Source organism: Scyliorhinus torazame, chromosome 17 (assembly GCF_047496885.1).
Source record: "Scyliorhinus torazame isolate Kashiwa2021f chromosome 17, sScyTor2.1, whole genome shotgun sequence".
In the NCBI taxonomy this organism is placed as follows: domain Eukaryota; kingdom Metazoa; phylum Chordata; class Chondrichthyes; order Carcharhiniformes; family Scyliorhinidae; genus Scyliorhinus; species Scyliorhinus torazame.
Window position 1 is genome coordinate 76,430,706 of NC_092723.1, and position 20,357 is coordinate 76,451,062.

Sequence of the window (20,357 nt, forward strand, 5' to 3'; positions counted from 1 at the left end):
GGGTGGAGTGGGAGGAGAGAGATTGGATTATGGTGACCTCATCATACTGATGTTGATGGTCAAGGGTGAATTTGATGAACTATCTGAAGACAAAGAGTAGCCATGGAAGCATGCTCCTGCACAAAGTGCAAATCTTCAGGAGACAGGAGGCAATTGCCAAAAGCAAAAACAAGCAATAATGTTAGACCGATTTTTGGACACCTAAACCAATGTCAAGTGGATACACAATTGGCAGAGGTGGCCACAGGCCAGAAACTATTTAAATGAATCACCAAAGATTCCATCCAAGTCGAGGGCCGGGCACTCGCTTATTACGGGTTCCATTTACACCGCCTCAATCCATGGAGAAAATGGAAACTTGTTTTAATATAGCACTTTTCACCAACACCTGATGCCTCAAAGTGCTCCACAACCAATGAAATACTTTTGAAGTGCAATCACTCTTGTAATGTAGGAAATGCAGCAACCAATTTGTGCACAGGAAGCTCATCATTTGTTTTTGTGATGCTGAATGAGGGATAAGCATGTTTTAATTTATTCTTTCATGGGATGTGGGCATCTTGCCCATCCTAATTCCCCTTGAACTGAGAGACATGCCACCCAACTTCAGAGGGTAGTTAAGAGTCAACCACATTGTTGTAGGCCTGGAGTCACATGTAGGTCAGGCTAGGTAAGGATACCAGATTTCCTTGCTTTAGGAGCATTAATGAACCAGACTTAACAACAATAAACAATGGTTTCATGGGCACTAACTAGCTTTTCAATTCCAGATTATAATTGCATTTAAATCCCAGTGGCCTTGGTGGGATTTGAACACTTGACCCCAGAACATTAGCCTGAGCCTCTGGATTACCAGTCCAGTGATATTACCACCATCTTCCACAAAGACACTGGGGATGACTCTCCTGCTCTTCTTCAAAATAATGTCACAGGATCTGCGACATTCACCCAAGCAGGCATATGGAGCCTTTGTTTGGAATTCATCCAAATAGTGACGCCTCTGACAATATAGCACTCCCTCAGTCCTACACTGGAATGCAAACCTTGGTTTTTGTGCTCAAGACCTGGATTCGGACTTGAACCCAGAACCATGTGATGTAAATACAAGACCAACCAAGCCACAGCAGAACATGGCAGACTGACGGTTAAGGTACATTGTCATTGGTGAATCCATTCAATTTTCATATGACTATAAATAACAAAGTGAGAATTAATGCTGAGTCTCAGCTGGATGTTTCTTTTAAGAAAGTGCCTCCATCAGGAGAGCACAAAGTTGGCCAGCAATCAACATTTACAATGCCTTTGTTAGTGTCACTGTCATAATCAGAAGCTAATTAAATAACTGGGCCGTCTATCTGGGAGTGCTTTGTGTAACTGAATTGTAACTCCATTAATACAGAGCTTGCTTACAACTCTGTTCTGAAATGTGCACAGAGGATAGCTTTCTGCGAGGTGTTTTACTCAGGTGATTGAGTCATCATTGGTGGGTACAAGCAACGGTTCAATTTGTCCACAAGCTCATTTCGTTGATGGTGGTCGCCACACTCACCAGATTCTTTCGGCCCGTTTGTTTCTGTTTTTTCTCTCAAGCTTCTTCTGTTCAGGTTATTCTCAATTCCCTCACTGAACTCCAATGTCCGAACAATCCGGTCCACTTCCTCGGACACCTGCTCATACAGATGCTCAGAGTCTCTGTCTGGGACACGCAAAAGTCACATTTTGGTTTCAAAGTGGGTTTTCATTTGACAGAAAGACTTTGAAAAACAGAATTAGAAGTTGCAGGGGAGGTCAGAGCAAGATTCCTGATATTAATCTCTTACAGGCATGGGTACTAAACCTTATTTAAAGATTATGCAACATATTTACTCAATATTTCTAACCAGTGCGTTCCCACACCATATCATGGTGGCATGGTGGCACAGTGGTTATCACTGCTCCCTCACAGTGCCAGGGGCCTGGGTTTGATCCTGACCTCAGGAGACTTTGTAGAGTCTGTACATTCTCCCTATGTCTGCGTGGGTTCCCTCTGGATGCTCCGGTTTCCTCCCACAGTCCACAGATGTGCAGGTTAGGTGGATTGGCCAATCTCAATTGCCCCTTAGTGTCCAAAAGGTTAGGCGAGGATAGGGTGGGGGCTTGGACCTAGGTAGGGTGCTCTTTCGGAGGTTTGGTGCAGACGAGATGGGAAAAACGGCCTCCCTCTGCTTGGTAGGGATTCTATGAATAACTGCGAGGAGCTCATGAATTTAGCTGATGGCAAATTTGAGACAATCTGATCAGCTGAGTTTCTTCCCCTCAGCCATCTGGCCAATCGTCCTCCAATGTTGCCCTCTGCCTGAACTTTGCACCTTTCTCTGGTTTCTCCCGTCTTCCCACATTCTTCCTGCTTCTGTAAATTTGAAACCATCTGTTGGTGTCCTAAGTGCGGACTATCACTCCTCGCTAACCTACTCATCTTGATCAAGCGACACCTCAATTTTATAAGAAGAAATTATCAAAAAGGTTTATTTGATTCATTAGTGGCTTTCAATGTTAGTTGGCTCCAACAGGATATTTATCCAGCTGGAAACCCACTCAAACATGTCCTACCTGTTTTGCCAGGCCTGGGCCTGCAGACATCTCGTAGATCCAGATGTTTGGGTCGCACTGCTTTACTCTTGTTGGGTCCTGGACATCCAGATCCAGATTCTTTAACTTCAGGATTATTCCTCTTGAAAGAGAAGACTCTCCGAAGACTACTTTTCCTTTTGCTCTTGGATTTGTGAGTAGTGGCAGGCTCTTCCGGTGCCCCCTGGGTGTCAAGCTGTTCTCCAGTTTCGTCTGGAGGACTTTCCACCTGCGGAGGAGCAGACTCCTTAGATGTTTTACATCCTTCGTCTTTCTTTTCATCACCTTTCTTTCTCCACAGGAAACTGGCAATCTTTCCCAGGAATGTTTGAGACTTTTTCCCTTTCTTCTTGTCCTTGCTCCTTCCCTTGCTGGCTTCCTTCACCATGTCTGGCTCAATGCTGAATGAGTTGCTAACCGAAAACGCTGTCCCATCTCCAGATGCTTGGCTCGCTGTTCCTCTAGCCCTGCCACGTGTTGCCAGCTCGCTCGGCCCAGCCCCGTCTCTGTGGCTCACATTTATTTGTGGGATCTTTGCTGGAAGAGATCTCCACTTCAACTCCTTGAGCCTTGACCCATCTTCCTTCATACTTAAGCTGCGCTTGATATGGACTTCGACCACCCTTTTGGGCTTCAGGGTGCTCAGGTTCACATTGAGGACACTGTATTTGGGATCAAGGCAGTCATTGACACGAGCTTCGAGCACTGACTCCATTAATTTAGTGTCAGAGAACCTTTGCAAGAAAAAATAGATCAGTTGTGCAAAAAAAACTTAAACTAGTAAAGGTTCTGCTTAAGGGCAATCAGACACACATTGTGATGAATGGTTACTGCCTTATCATCATGTAAGGTGATGTCCCCTTTAAGACCGGGCTTGGAACCCTGGGGACTCCGCCTCTGGCTCCGCCCATCTGGGAGCTATACATAAAGGCCTGCCTCATGGTCTGTATAGCAGTCAGCTCTCGTCTCTAGCTGTAGCATAGTTATTAGTCTAATAAAGCCTTCATTACAGTTTAATCTCTAAGCGTCAATATTGAGGGTACCTCACACATTCTGCTCAAACTTTCACTAGTTTGCAGACACAAATTTTTACACACAATTCTGCTCACTCTCAGTTGTATGATCAAAATCTTCTATAAAGCAGCACATTCAGATGCATTAGAAAATATTCCTAGAGTTATTGAAGAGTGTTAATGTGCAGAGGTTTAAGGAAAATAGGATAATCTCAAAATATAAATATTTGAATCAGGGTGTCCGACCCATCAATTGTGAGCAACCTGATTTCAATTAGTCAAAAACAACTTTTAAAACAAAACTACCCAGATCCATTGGTTTGAAGCTCTGTATTGCAGTCACTTTGCATATTAAAATTATTTTTATCATTTTAAAGTTTTCAAAACGTATTTACTACTGCCCTCGCATCTGAAAATAACTTAATTTTGAAAGCCTCCTGGAAAGCAAACAGGTTCAATTAGCAGCAAGTCACCATGGTGATTTATGTAGCCTGGGGCGTGACCAGTTTAATCGGAGTGGCTGGTTTCAGTGCAATGTTTAGCAAACAAATACAAAAGGTCACCAAAACTTGTTCTGTGCTGGACGTAATTCCTCGACCTTTTGCGCTCGTTCATCCAATTTCAAACGTTTTCACTGACAAAACTAGCCTAACTTGGTGAAAAGTCTAGGCCATTGAATTGACTCTGTTGGTAACTCATACACTGTCCTGGTTATATCCTGAGCACTGTTCAGCTAAAGTGTTTCCTCATAACTTCAGTTAGGTTTCTATGAAGGAATTTGGACACAATGACCTGGAATGTGTGGTCAGTGGCAATGTAAAATACTCCCTTAGCCATCACAATGACAGCTTTCATATTTCCATGTTTAACTCTATAATAACAGTGAGGACAGATAGCCTCACCATTACGCTGAACCCAAATACTGGACTATTAAATTCAAGACAATTTAAACCAGCAACAAAGAACGGTGAGTTTCTCAACCTGTAGTAGAGCTTTGATCCCGCCTGTTCCTCTATCAGAGTTATTGAGCTTCTATCCCCCTGCCCCTCTATCATTATTATTGAGCTCCTATCCCCCTGCCCCTCTATCACTTTTATTGAGCTTCTATCCCCCTGTCCCTCTATCACTGTTATAGAGCTTCCATCCCCCTGTCCCTCTATCGCTGTTATAGAGTTCCTATCCCCCTGTCCCTCTATCGCTGTTATAGAGCTTCCATCCCCCTGTCCCTCTATCACTGTTATTGAGCTTCTATCCCCCCTGTCACTCTTTCACTGTCATCGAGCTTCTATCCCCTTGTCCCTCTATCACTGTTATGGAGCTTCCATCCCCCCTGTCCCTCTGTCACTGTTATTGAGCTTCCAGCCCCCCTGTCCCTCTTTCACTGTTATAGAGCTTCTATCCCCCTGCCCCTCTATCGCTGTTCTGGAGCTTCCACACCCTGTCCCTCTATCACAGTTACAGAGCTTCTATCCCCCCGCCCCTCTATCACTGTTATTGAGCTTCTATCCCCCTGCCCATCTATAACTGTTATTGAGCTTCAATCCCCATGTCCCTCTATCACTGTTATAGAGCTTCTACCCCCTGTCCCTCGATCACTGTTATTGAGCTTCTATCCCCCTGCCTCTCTATCACTGTTATAGAGCTTCCAGCCCCCCTGTCCCTCTATCACTGTTATAGAGCTTCTATCCCCCTGTCCCTCTATCACTGTTATGGAGCTTCCAGCCCCCCTGTCCATCTTTCACTGTTATAGAGCGTCTATCCCCCTGTCCCTCTATCACTGTTATAGAGCTTCTATCCCCCTGTCCCTCTCTCACTGTTATGGAGCTTCCAGCCCCCCTGTCCCTCTTTCACTGTTATAGAGCTTCTATCCCCCTGCCCCTCTATCGCTGTTCTGGAGCTTCCACCCCCCTGTCCCTCTATCGCAGTTACAGAGCTTCTATCCCCCTGTCCCTCTATCACTGTTATTGAGCTTCTATCCCCCTGCCCATCTATCACTGTTATTGAGCTTCAATCCCCATGTCCCTCTATCACTGTTATAGAGCTTCTACCCCCTGTCCCTCGATCACTGTTATTGAGCTTCTATCCCCCTGCCTCTCTATCACTGTTATAGAGCTTCCAGCCCCCCTGTCCCTCTATCACAGTTATAGATCTTCAATCCCCCTGTCCCTCTATCACTGTTATATAGAGCTTCCAGCCCCCCTGCCCCTCTATCACTGTTATAGAGCTTCTATCCCCCTGTCCCTCTATCACTGTTATTGAGCTTCTATCCCCCTGTCCCTCTCTCACTGTTATGGAGCTTCCAGCCCCCCTGTCCCTCTTTCACTGTTATAGAGCTTCTATCCCCCTGTCCCTCTATCACTGTTATAGAGCTTCTATCCCCCTGTCCCTCTCTCACTGTTATGGAGCTTCCAGCCACCCTGTCCCTCTTTCACTGTTATAGACCGTCTATCCCCCTGTCCCTCTATCACTGTTATTGAGCTTCTATCCCCATGTCCCTCTATCACTGTTATGGAGCTTCCATCCCCCCTGTCCCTCTGTCACTGTTATTGAGCTTCCAGCCCCCCTGCCCCTCTATCACTGTTCTAGAGCTTCCACCCCCCTGTCCCTCTATCACAGTTACAGAGCTTCTATCCGACTGTCCCTCTATCACTGTTACAGAGCTTCTATCCCCCTGCCCCTCTATCACTGTTATAGAGCTTCTATCCCCCTGTCCCTCGATCACTGTTATTGAGCTTCTATTCCCCTGTCCCTCTATCACTGTTATTGAGCTTCGATCCCCCTGTCCCTCTATCACTGTTATTGAGCTTCTATCCCCCCTGACCCTCGATCATGTTATAGAGCTTCTATCCCCCTGTCCCTCTATCACTGTTATTGAGCTTCTATCCCTCTGCCCCGATATCACTGTTCTGGAGCTTCCACCCCCCTGTCCCTCTATCACTGTTACAGAACTTCTATCCCCCTGTCCCTCTATCACTGTTATTGAGCTTCTACCCCCCTGTCCCTCTATCACTGGTATTGAGCTTCTATCCCCCCAGACCCTCTATCATGTTATAGAGCTTCTATCCCCCTGTCCCTCTATCACTGTTATTGAACTTCAGTCCCCCTGTCCCTCTATCACTGTTATTGAGCTTCTATCCCCCTGTCCCTCTATCACTGTTACAGAGCTTCTATCCCCCTGTCCCTCTATCACTGTTATTGAGCTTCTACCTCCCTGTCCCTCTATCACTGTTCAGAGCTTCTATCCCCCTGTCCCTCTATCACTGTTATTGAGCTTCTATCCCCCTGTCCCACCATCACTGTTATTGAGCTTCTATCCCCAAGTCCCTCTATCACTGTTATAGAGCTTCTATCCCCCTGTCCCTCGATCACTGTTATTGAGCTTCTATCCCCCTGTCCCTCTATCACTGTTATTGAGCTTCTATCCCCCCTGACCCTCGATCATGTTATAGAGCTTCTATCCCCCTGTCCCTCTATCACTGTTATTGAGCTTCTATCCCCCTGCCCCGATATCACTGTTCTGGAGCTTCCACCCCCCTGTCCCTCTATCACTGTTACAGAACTTCTATCCCCCTGTCCCTCTATCACTGTTATTGAGCTTCTACCCCCCTGTCCCTCTATCACTGGTATTGAGCTTCTATCCCCCCAGACCCTCTATCATGTTATAGAGCTTCTATCCCCCTGTCCCTCTATCACTGTTATTGAACTTCAGTCCCCCTGTCCCTCGATCACTGTTATTGAGCTTCTATCCCCCTGTCCCTCTATCACTGTTATTGAGCTTCTATCCCCATGTCCCTCTATCACTGTTCAGAGCTTCTATCCCCCTGCCCCTCTATCACTGTTATTGAACTTCAGTCCCCCTGTCCCTCGATCACTGTTATTGAGCTTCTATCCCCCTGTCCCTCTATCACTGTTATTGAGCTTCTATCCCCATGTCCCTCTATCACTGTTATTGAGCTTCTATCCCCCTGTCCCTCCATAACTGTTATTGAGCTTCTATCCCCCTGACCCTCTATCACTGTTATTGAGCTTCTATCCCCCTGTCCCTCTATCACTGTTATTGAGCTTCTATCCCCCTGTCCCTCTATCACTGTTACAAAGCTTCTAACCCCTGTCCCTCTATCACTGTTATTGAGCTTCTATCCCCCTGCCCCTCTATCACTGTTATTGAGCTTCTAACCCCCTGACCCACCATCACTGTTATGGAGCTTCTATCCCCCTGTCCCTCTATCACTGTTATAGAGCTTCTATCCCCTGCCCCTCTATCACAGTTATTGAGCTTCTATCTCCCAGTCCCTCTATCACTGTTATTGAGCTTATATACCCCTGTCCCTCTATCACTGTTATAGAGCTTCTATCCCCCTGCCCCTCTATCACTGTTATTGAGCATCTACCCCCCTGTCCCTCTATCATGTTATTGAGCTTCTACCCCGCTGTTCCTCTATCACTGTTATTGAGCTTCTACCCCCCTGTCCCTCTATCACTGATATTGAGCTTCTATCCCCCTGTCCCTCTATTCCTGTTATTGAGCTTCTTTCCCCCTGCCCCTCGATCACTGTTATAGAGCTTCTATCCCCCTGTCCCTCTATCACTGTTATTGAGCTTCTATCCCCCTGTCCCTCTATCACTGTTACAGAGCTTCTATCCCCCTGTCCCTCTATCACTGTTATTGAACTTCAATCCCCCTGTCCCTCGATCACTGTTATTGAGCTTCTATCCCCCTGTCCCTCTATCACTGTTATTGAGCTTCTATCCCCCTTGTCCCTCCATCACTGTTATTGAGCTTCTATCCCCCTGACCCTCTATCACTGTTATTGAGCTTCTATCCCCCTGTCCCTCTATCACTGTTATTGAGCTTCTATCCCCCTGTCCCTCTATCACTGTTATAGAGCTTCTATCCCCCTGCCCCTCTATCACTGTTATTGAGCTTGTAACCCCCTGTCCCACCATCACTGTTATGGAGCTTCTATCCCCTCTATCCCTCTATCACTGTTATAGAGCTTCTATCCCCCTGCCCCTCTATCACTGTTATAGAGCTTCTACCCCCCCTGTTCCTCTATCACTGTTATTGAGCTTCTACCCCCACCCCCCCCGTCCCTCTATCACTGTTATAGAGCTTCAACGCGCCCCCCCCCCCCCCCCGCCTCTCTATCACTGTTATTGAGCTTGTAACCCCCTGTCCCACCATCACTGTTATGGAGCTTCTATGCTTCTATCCCCCCTATCCCTCTATCACTGTCATAGAGCTTCTATCCCCCTGTCCCTCTATCACTGATATTGAGCTTCTATCCCCGCTGTCCCTCTATCACTGTTATTGAGCTTCCAGCCCAGCTGTCCTCTTTCACTGTTATAGAGCTTCTATCCCCCTGCCCCTCTATCGCTGTTCTGGAGCTTCCACCCCCCTGTCCCTCTATCACTGTTACAGAGCTTCTATCCCCCTGTCCCTCTATCACTGTTATTGAGCTTCTATCCCCCTGTCCCTCTATCACTGTTATAGAGCTTCCATCCCCCCTGCCCCTCTATCGCTGTTCTGGAGCTTCCACCCCCCTGTCCCTCTATCACTGTTACAGAGCTTCTATCCCCCTGTCCCTCTATCACTGTTATTGAGCTTCTATCCCCCTGCCCCTCTATCACTGTTATAGAGCTTCCAGCCCCCCTGTCCCTCTATCACTCTTATAGAGCTTCTATCCCCCTGTCCCTCTTTCACTGTTATAGAGCTTCTATCCCCCTGTCCCTCTATCGCTGTTATAGAGCTTCTATCCCCCTGTCCCTCTATCGCTGTTATAGAGCTTCCATCCCCCTGTGCCTCTATCACTGTTATAGAGCTTCTATCACCCTGTCCCACTATCACTGTTATAGAGCTTCTATCCCCCTGTCCCTCTCTCACTGTTATAGAGCTTCCATCCCACTGTCCCTCTCTCACTGTTGTTGAGCTTCTATCCCCCCTGTCACTCTTTCACTGTTACAGAGCTTCTATCCCCATGTCCCTCTATCACTGTTATGGAGCTTCCATCCCCCCTGTCCCTCTGTCACTGTTATTGAGCTTCCAGCCCCCCTGTCCCTCTTTCACTGTTATCGAGCTTCTATCCCCCTGCCCCTCTACGCTGTTCTGGAGCTTCCACCCCCCTGTCCCTCTATCACAGTTACAGAGCTTCTATCCCCCTGTCCCTCTATCACTGTTATTGAGCTTCTATCCCCCTGCCCATCTATCACTGTTATTGAGCTTCTATCCCCATGTCCCTCTATCACTGTTATTGAGCTTCTACCCCCTGTCCCTCGATCACTGTTATTGAGCTTCTATCCCCCTATCCCTCTATCACTGTTACAAAGCTTCTATCCCCCTGTCTCTCTATCACTGTTATAGAGCTCCTATCCCCCTGTCCCTCGATGACTGTTATTGAGCTTCTATCCCCCTGCCTCTCTATCACTGTTATAGAGCTTCCAGCCCCCCTGTCCCTCTATCACTGTTATAGAGCTTCTATCCCCCTGCCCCTCTATCACTGTTATTGAGCTTCTAACCCCCTGTCCCTCTATCACAGTTACAGAGCTTCTATCCCCCTGTCCCTCTATCACTGTTATTGAGCTTCTATCCCCCTGCCCATCTATCACTGTTATTGAGCTTCTATCCCCATGTCCCTCTATCACTGTTATTGAGCTTCTACCCCCTGTCCCTCGATCACTGTTATTGAGCTTCTATCCCCCTATCCCTCTATCACTGTTACAAAGCTTCTATCCCCCTGTCTCTCTATCACTGTTATAGAGCTCCTATCCCCCTGTCCCTCGATGACTGTTATTGAGCTTCTATCCCCCTGCCTCTCTATCACTGTTATAGAGCTTCCAGCCCCCCTGTCCCTCTATCACTGTTATAGAGCTTCTATCCCCCTGCCCCTCTATCACTGTTATTGAGCTTCTAACCCCCTGTCCCACCATCAATGTTATGGAGCTTCTATCCCCCCTATCCCTCTATCACTGTTATAGAGCTTCTATCCACCTGCCCCGCTATCACTGATATTGAGCTTCTATGTCCCTGTCCCTCTATCACTGTTATTGAGCTTCTATCCCCCTGTCCCTCTATCACTGTTATAGAGCTTTTATCCCCCTGCCCCTCTATCACTGTTATTGAGCTTCTACCCCCCTGTCCCTCTATCATGTTATAGAGCTTCTACCCCCCTGTTCCTCTATCACTGTTATTGAGCTTCTACACCCCTGTCTCTCTATCACTGTTATAGAGCTTCCATCCCCCCTGACCCTCTATCAAGTCATTGAGCTTCTATCCCCCTGTCCCTCTATCACTGTTATTGAGCTTCTATCCTCATGTCCCTCTATCACTGTTATTGAGCTTCTATCCCCCTGTCCATCTATTACTGTTATTGAGCTTCTATCCCCCTGCCCCTCGATCACTGTTATAGAGCTTCTACCCCCTTGTCCCTCTATCACTGTTATTGAGCTTCTACCCACCTGTCCCTCTATCACTGTTATTGAGCTTGTACCCCCCTGTCCCTCTATCATTGGTATAGAGCTTCCATCCCCCCTGACCCTCTAACATGTTATAGAGCTTCTATCCCCCTTACCCTCTATCACTGTTATTGAGCTTCTATCCCCCCTGTCACTCTTTCACTGTTATAGAGCTTCTATCCCCATGTCCCTCTAGCACTGTTATGGAGCTTCCATCCCCCCTGTCCCTCTGTCACTGTTATTGAGCTTCCAGCCCCCCTGTCCCTCTTTCACTGTTATAGAGCTTCTATCCCCCTGCCCCTCTATCGCTGATATTGAGCTTCTATGTCCCTGTCCCTCTATCACTGTTATTGAGCTTCTATCCCCCTGTCCCTCTATCACTGTTATAGAGCTTTTATCCCCCTGCCCCTCTATCACTGTTATTGAGCTTCTACCCCCCTGTCCCTCTATCATGTTATAGAGCTTCTATCCCCCCTGTCACTCTTTCACTGTTATAGAGCTTCTATCCCCCTGTCCCTCTATCGCTGTTATAGAGCTTCTATCCCCCCTGTCCCTCTATCGCTGTTATAGAGCTTCCATCCCACTGTGCCTCTATCACTGTTATAGAGCTTCTATCACCCTGTCCCACTATCACTGTTATAGAGCTTCTATCCCCCTGTCCCTCTCTCACTGTTATAGAGCTTCCATCCCACTGTCCCTCTCTCACTGTTGTTGAGCTTCTATCCCCTCCTGTCACTCTTTCACTGTTACAGAGCTTCTATCCCCATGTCCCTCTATCACTGTTATGGAGCTTCCATCCCCCCTGTCCCTCTGTCACTGTTATTGAGCTTCCAGCCCCCCTGTCCCTCTTTCACTGTTATCGAGCTTCTATCCCCCTGCCCCTCTACGCTGTTCTGGAGCTTCCACCCCCCTGTCCCTCTATCACAGTTACAGAGCTTCTATCCCCCTGTCCCTCTATCACTGTTATTGAGCTTCTATCCCCCTGCCCATCTATCACTGTTATTGAGCTTCTATCCCCATGTCCCTCTATCACTGTTATTGAGCTTCTACCCCCTGTCCCTCGATCACTGTTATTGAGCTTCTATCCCCCTATCCCTCTATCACTGTTACAAAGCTTCTATCCCCCTGTCTCTCTATCACTGTTATAGAGCTCCTATCCCCCTGTCCCTCGATGACTGTTATTGAGCTTCTATCCCCCTGCCTCTCTATCACTGTTATAGAGCTTCCAGCCCCCCTGTCCCTCTATCACTGTTATAGAGCTTCTATCCCCCTGCCCCTCTATCACTGTTATTGAGCTTCTAACCCCCTGTCCCTCTATCACAGTTACAGAGCTTCTATCCCCCTGTCCCTCTATCACTGTTATTGAGCTTCTATCCCCCTGCCCATCTATCACTGTTATTGAGCTTCTATCCCCATGTCCCTCTATCACTGTTATTGAGCTTCTACCCCCTGTCCCTCGATCACTGTTATTGAGCTTCTATCCCCCTATCCCTCTATCACTGTTACAAAGCTTCTATCCCCCTGCCTCTCTATCACTGTTATAGAGCTCCTATCCCCCTGTCCCTCGATGACTGTTATTGAGCTTCTATCCCCCCTGTCACTCTTTCACTGTTATAGAGCTTCTATCCCCATGTCCCTCTAGCACTGTTATGGAGCTTCCATCCCCCCTGTCCCTCTGTCACTGTTATTGAGCTTCCAGCCCCCCTGTCCCTCTTTCACTGTTATAGAGCTTCTATCCCCCTGCCCCTCTATCGCTGTTCTGGATCTTCCACCCCCCTGTCCCTCTATCACAGTTACAGAGCTTCTATCCCCCTGTCCCTCTATCACTGTTATTGAGCTTCTATCCCCCTGCCCATCTATCACTGTTATAGAGCTTCTATCCCCCTGCCCATCTATCGCTGTTCTGGAGCTTCCACCCCCCTGTCCCTCTATCACTGTTATAGAGCTTCTATCCACCTTCCCCTCTATCACTGTTATTGAGCTTCTACCCACCTGTCCCTCTATCACTGTTATTGAGCTTCTATCCCCCTGTCCCTCGATCACTGTTATTGAGCTTCTATCCCCCTGTCCCTCTATCATGTTATAGAGCTTCTAGCCCCCTGTTCCTCTATCACGGTTATTGAGCTTCCAGCCCCCCTGTCCCTCTTTCACTGTTATAGAGCTTCTATCCCCCTGTCCCTCTATCATGTTATAGGGCTTCTATCCCCCTATCCCTCTCTCACTGTTATGGAGCTTCCAGCCACCCTGTCCCTCTTTCACTGTTATAGAGCGTCTATCCCCCTGTCCCTCGATCACTGTTATTGAGCTTCTATCCCCCTGTCCCTCTATCACTGTTATAGAGCTTCTAACCCCCTGTCCCTCTATCACTGTTATTGAGCTTCTACCCCCCTGTCCCTCTATCACTGTTATAGAGCTTCCATCCCCCCTGACCCTCTATCATGTGATAGGGCTTCTATCCCCCTATCCCTCTATCACTGTTATTGAGCTTCTATCCCCCCTGTCACTCTTTCACTGTTATAGAGCTTCTATCCCCATGTCCCTCTATCACGGTTATGGAGCTTCCATCCCCCCTGTCCCTCTGTCACTGTTATTGAGCTTCCAGCCCCCCTGTCCCTCTCTCACTGTTACAGAGCTTCTATCCCCCTGTCCCTCTATCACTGTTATTGAGCTTCTAACCCCCTGCCCATCTATCACTGTTATAGTGCTTCTATCCCCCTGCCCCTCTATCGCTGTTCTGGAGCTTCAACCCCCCTGTCCCTCTATCACAGTTACAGAGCTTCTATCCCCCTGACCCTCTATCACTGTTATTGAGCTTCTATCCCCATGTCCCTTTATCACTGTTATAGAGCTTCTACCCCCTGCTCCTCTATCACTGTTATAGAGCTTCTACACCCTGTCCCTCGATCACTGTTATTGAGCTTCTATCCCCCTCCCCTTCTATCACTGTTATTGAGCTTCTACCCCCCTGTCCCTCTATCATGTTATAGAGCTTCTGCCCCCCTGTTCCTCTATCACTGTTATTGAGCTTCTACCCCCCTGTCCATCTATCACTGTTATAGAGCTTCCATCCCCCCTGACCCTCTATCATGTTATTGAGCTTCTATCCCCCTGTCCCTCTATTACTGTTATTGAGCTTCTGTCCCCCTGCCCCTCGATCACTGTTATAGAGCTTCTATCTCCCAGTCCCTCTATCACTGTTATTGAGCTTCTATCCCCCTGTCCCTCTATCACTGTTATTGAGCTTCTACCCCCCTGTCCATCTATCACTGTTATAGAGCTTCCATCCCCCCTGACCCTCTATCATGTTATTGAACTTCTATCCCCCTGTCCCTCTATTACTGTTATTGAGCTTCTGTCCCCCTGCCCCTCGATCACTGTTATAGAGCTTCTATCCCCCTGCCCCTCTATCACTGTTATTGAGCTTCTAACCCCCTGTCCCACCATCAATGTTATGGAGCTTCTATCCCCCCTATCCCTCTATCACTGTTATAGAGCTTCTATCCCCCTGTCCCTCTATCACGGTTATAGAGCTTCTATCCCCCTGCCCCTCTATCATTGTTATTGAGCTTCTATCTCCATGTCCCTCTATCACTGTTATTGAGCTTCTATCCCCCTGTCCCTCTATCATGTTATTGAGCTTCTAACCCCCTGCCCCTCTATCACTGTTATTGAGCTTCTATCCCCCTGTCCCTCTATCATGTTATTGAGCTTCTATCCCCCTGCCCCTCTATCACTGTTATTGAGCTTCTAACCCCCTGTCCCACCATCAATGTTATGGAGCTTCTATCCCCCCTATCCCTCTATCACTGTTATAGAGCTTCTATCCCCCTGTCCCTCTATCACGGTTATAGAGCTTCTATCCCCCTGCCCCTCTATCATTGTTATTGAGCTTCTATCTCCATGTCCCTCTATCACTGTTATAGAGCTTCTATCCCCCTGTCGCTCTCTCACTGTTATGGAGCTTCCAGCCACCCTGTCCCTCTTTCACTGTTATAGAGCGTCTATCCCCCTGTCCCTCTATCACTGTTATTGAGCTTCTATCCCCCTGTCCCTCTATCACTGTTATAGAGCTTCTAAACCCCTGCCCCTCTATCACTGTTATTGAGCTTCTAACCCCCTGTCCCACCATCAATGTTATGGAGCTTCTATCCCCCCTATCCCTCTATCACTGTTATAGAGCTTCTATCCCCCTGCCCCTCTATCACTGTTATTGAGCTTCTATCTCCCTGTCCCTCTATCACTGTTATAGAGCTTCTATCCCCCTGCCCCTCTATCACTGTTATTGAGCTTCTACCCCCCCTGTCACTCTATCATGTTATAGAGCTTCTACCCCCCTGTTCCTCTATCACTGTTATTGAGCTTCTACCCCCCTGTCCATCTATCACTGTTATAGAGCTTCCATCCCCCCTGACCCTCTATCATGTTATGGAGCTTCTATCCCCCCTATCCCTCTATCACTGTTATAGAGCTTCTATCCCCCTGCCCCTCTATCACTGTTATTGAGCTTCTATCTCCCTGTCCCTCTATCATGTTATTGAGCTTCTATCCCCCTGACCCTCTATCACTGTTATAGAGCTTCTATCCCCCTGCCCCTCTATCGCTGTTCTGGAGCTTCCACCCCCCTGTCCCTCTATCACAGTTACAGAGCTTCTATCCCCCTGACCCTCTATCACTGTTCTCGAGCTTCTACCCCCTGCCCCTCTATCACTGTTATAGAGCTTCCACCCCCTGTCCCTCGATCACTGTTATTGAGCTTCTATCCCCCTGTCCTTCTATCACTGTTACAAAGCTTCTATCCCCCTGTCCCTCTATCACTGTTATAGAGCTTCTATCCCCCTGTCCCTCTATCACTGTTATTGAGCTTCCAGCCCCCCTGTCCCTCTTTCACTGTTATAGAGCTTCTATCCCCCTGTCCCTCTATCACTGTTATAGAGCTTCTATCCCCCTGTCCCTCTCTCACTGTTATGGAGCTTCCAGCCACCCTGTCCCTCTTTCACTGTTATAGAGCGTCTATCCCCCTGTCCCTCTATCACTGTTATTGAGCTTCTATCCCCCTGTCCCTCTATCACTGTTATTGAGCTTCTATCCCCCTGTCCCTCTATCACTGTTATTGAGCTTCTATCCCCCTGTCCCTCTATCACTGTTATTGAGCTTCTATTTCCCTCTCCCTCTATCACTGTTATTGAGCTTCTAACCCCCTGTCCCACCATCAATGTTATGGAGCTTCTATCCCCCCTATCCCTCTATCACTGTTATAGAGCTTCTATCCCCCTGCCCCTCTATCACTGTCATTGAGCTTCTATCTCCCTGTGCCTCTATCACTGTTATAGAGCTTCTATCCCCCTACCCCTCTATCACTGTTATAGAGCTTCTATCCCCCTGCCCCTCTATCATGTTATAGAGCTTCTACCCCCCTGTTCCTCTCTCACTGTTATTGAGCTTCTACCCCCCTGTCCATCTATCACTGTTATAGAGCTTCCATCCCCCCTGGCCCTCTATCATGTTATTGAGCTTCTATCCCCCTGTCCCTCGATTACTGTTATTGAGCTTCTATCCCCCTGCCCCTCGATCACTGTTATAGAGCTTCTACCCCCCTGTCCCTCTATCACTGTTATTGAGCTTCTACCCCCCTGTCCCTCTATCACTGTTATTGAGCTTCTACCCCCCTGTCCCTCTATCACTGTTATAGAGCTTCTATCCCCCTGTCCCTCTATTACTGTTATAGAGCTTCTATCCCCCTGCCCCTCGATCACTGTTATAGAGCTTCCACCCCCCCTGACCCTCTATCACTGTTGTTGAGCTTCTATCCCCCTGTCCCTCGATCACTGTTGAAGAGCTTCTATCCCCCTGTCCCTCTATCATGTTATAGAGCTTCTACCCCCCTGTTCCTCTATCACTTATTGAGCTTCTACCCCCCTGTCCCTCTATCACTGTTATTGAGCTTCTACCCCCCTGTCCCTCTATCACTGTTATAGAGCTTCCATCCCCCCTGACCCTCTATCATGTTATAGAGCTTCTATCCCCCTGTCCCTCTATCACTGTTACAGAGCTTCCACCCCCCTGTCCCTCTATCATGTTATAGAGCTTCTATCCCCCTGTCCCTCGATCACTGTTATTGAGCTTCTGGTCGGAATTGATCCCGGGACTCTGGCACTGTGAGGCCGCAGTGTTAACCACTGTGCCACCGTGCTTCCGTCTCCACTGTCCCTCGCTCTCCCCATTAATGAGATGGTGACATAGTCGCAATGTCACTGGACTAGTAATCCAGAGGTCTGTGCTAATGGTCAGTGGACACGGGTTCAAATCTCACCATGTTAGCTGGTGGAATCCAAATCAGTATATAAAATCTGGAATTATGAAATGAAAATCGCTTATTGTACACAAGTAGGCTTCAATTAAGTTACTGTGAAAAGCCCCTAGTCGCCACATTCCGGCGCCTGTTCGGGGAGGCTGTTACGGGAATTGAACCCTCCTGCTGCTGGCCTGCCTTGGTCTGCTTTCAAAGCCAGTGATTTAGCCCTGTGCTAAACAGCCCCTTATAAATTATAAAGCCAGTCTCAGTAAATGGTGAAACTATCATTGATCGTCCTAAAAACCCATCTGGTTCACTCATGCCACTTTAGGGAAGGAAATCTGCCATCCATACACACTTTGGCCTGGGTCTCCAGAGCCACAGCAGTGTGGTTGACTCTTAACTGCTCTCTGAAATAGCCTAGCAAGCCCTTCAGTTCAAGGGTAATTCGGGATGGACAACAAATGTTGGTCTTGTCAATGATCCATGAAAGAATAAATAAAAATAAATCAGAGTCCATCGCCACTGCCTTTTGTAAAACCTCCGTCTCCACTGTCATAGAGACTTCAGAATCTCCTTCCTAGGCAAGACGGAACACAGCAGCATTCCCGACTGTTGATTAATATCCAGTGAATTCTTCTCAGAATTATTGTTCCAAAATGGAACAAGATCCTGCCCTTGATTTCCCTTGATTGAAAGTCACCACGGTCCCAGCGGACCATCGGCAGTTCTCCCCTTTGAGGGGGAGATCTGACTGGTGGTGATTTAACCTGAGGGTCACCACACCTCCGGCGAGGGGCAAGGTCGAAAAGGGGAGAATTGAACCCGGGGTGTTGGCGTTGCTCTGCACCACAAACCAGCCGTCCAGCCAACTGAGCTAAATTGACCTTCCGAAAGATCTATTAGTCGTCACTAGAGGGGTGAGCATGTGTCGATGGAGGAGTGAACGGCATCAGAGGTTTACTGACTGGACAAGGAGCTACACTAGAGAAACTGTGAAAGTTGCAGAGAAAGTCCTCCCAACAAGTTAAATCCCGAGAAAGCTTACCTGTTTCAGTGAAGAGATGCAGCTGGACTGTAGGTAGGCTGATATCACTGAACTGGGGCTGCACAAGATATGTTTGCACCTTATTTGCATTCAGATTATAAAAGGCAATACTACTGGCAATGTATGATCAGAGTGCACCCTTATAAGGACATGCAGGGATTAGTCAGAGGGAGGAGCTACATAAACAGGATATGGGTTGAATTATTTTAATCAACTGACTCTGCTTTATATTGTACTCACGCTCCCGTAAATCACCTGATATAAAATCCCCGACTCTGTTTTTCAGGTTGAACAAGGAGGAGGCAGTTTCCTTTAACCTCGGGTTGCATCTATTTCAAACACTTCCTCACCTGAGCAGTGGCCTTCGAGCGACTGGCCACAGGAAAGAGAGGGTCGACCTATAGCACAGCTAAACAGCATAACCACACTCCTTAAACCAGAATAAAGCTCACCAAAAATAAGCTGCCTTTCTGTAGCACCTCACACACCCTCAGACTATCCCAGTGTGCTCTCTAGTCAATGAAGCACTTTTGAAGTGTAGTCACTGCTGTAATGTTGGAAACTAATTTGTGCACAGCAAGCTCCCACACATAGCAATGTGATCGTGACGAGATCATCTGTTTCAGAGGTTAGTTGAGGGATAAATATTGGCTGGGGCATTGCGGAGAATTCCCCTGCTCTTCCTCGAATAATGCTGAATTTTTGAGGTTCACCACACACTGTGTCCTGAGAGGGCAGACATTAAACTCATACCAACAGGAAAACAGCACATTTCTCCATCAAAGACAGTCATCTCAAGAGGGGTCACGTGCAGTATAGGCTGCGTTTTCCCAAGTTCTGTCTCTGCTCATCTCGTATTCCTTTATTTTAGCTTGGTGCATATTTCATATTTGTCTTTTCTTGGGATATATGTCTTACGCTTTGTCTCTGGAGGATCCTGATTGGTGTTTTGTGAAGAGGCGTCTGTCATAATTTACACCAGTATATCATGGTGCAGATACACACACACTGATGGACACACAGCGGGACCAACCACAGCCAATCACCAGTTGGAGCACACGCACTATAAAGACAGGGGGCATCAGAGTTCCCGCTCATTCGAGCTGCAGCGTCCTCGTAGGACAGAGCTCACAGCCTGCAGCACAGATCTTCACCATGTGCTGAGTGCATCGACTGGTTAGGATAAGGCATAGGTCTTTAGTTCAATCTAATATCGTGTTAACCCACAGTGAAAGTATGTTAAACAGTTTCTGATTTGATAAAATAGTGTTGCACTATTTTAAGTGTTGGTGGCCTGTATGTGTTCTACGGATCCAGAGTGCTCAACACAACATGATACCAGGTGTTGAGGGATATTAGAACTTCTTAGACCTACCTGCAAGTGATCTGCCTTCCGCCAGCATTCCGTCATCCTGCAAAATGGACAACATCTGCCCGCCGCCGCCGCTCCGCATCACCGGTAACCTAGGGGCCAACTGGAAGATATTCAAACAAAGCTTCCAGCTCTTCCTTGAGGCCACAGACCGGGAGGATGCCTCAGATACCAGGAAGATCGCTCTCTTCCTGTCCACGGCCGGGGACCTTGCCATCCACATTTTCAATTCTCTCACCTTTGCGGATGATGAAGATAAAACAAAGTTCAAGACGGTCCTCCTAATGTTTGACACTCACTGCAGCGTAGAGGTGAATGAATGTTTTGAGCGCTATGTATTCCAACAGCGTTTGCAGGGTAAGGCTGAACCTTTCCAGTCCTTTCTCACTCACCTCCGCATCCTTGCACAGTCTTGTAGCTACGGGCACACCTCCGACTCCATGATACGCGACCAGATTGTTTTCGGTGTTTATTCGGACCCCCTACGACAGCAGCTCCTCAAGGTAAAGCAGCTCACCCTAGCGACCACCATCAAGAACTGCGTGCTACATGAAAACGCCACGAGTCGGTATT

At 47.7% G+C, this 20,357-nt stretch overlaps 1 protein-coding gene across 2 annotated transcripts in view; it reads right to left on the bottom strand.

The window, feature by feature from the left end:
- LOC140393956 (uncharacterized) overlaps positions 1–18,543 on the bottom strand; it is a 31,601-nt gene extending 13,058 nt beyond the window's left edge. For both annotated transcript variants that reach the window (XM_072480648.1, XM_072480647.1), the window contains exons 1-3: positions 18,413–18,543; positions 2,590–3,341; positions 1,550–1,696 (exon numbers count right to left, since the gene is read on the bottom strand). In XM_072480648.1, coding sequence (XP_072336749.1) covers positions 1,550–1,696; positions 2,590–3,322 — 880 coding nt within the window. In that variant the 5' untranslated portion in view covers positions 3,323–3,341; positions 18,413–18,543. The remainder of the gene's footprint in view (positions 1–1,549; positions 1,697–2,589; positions 3,342–18,412) is intronic.
- Between the last annotated feature and the right edge of the window lie 1,814 nt (positions 18,544–20,357).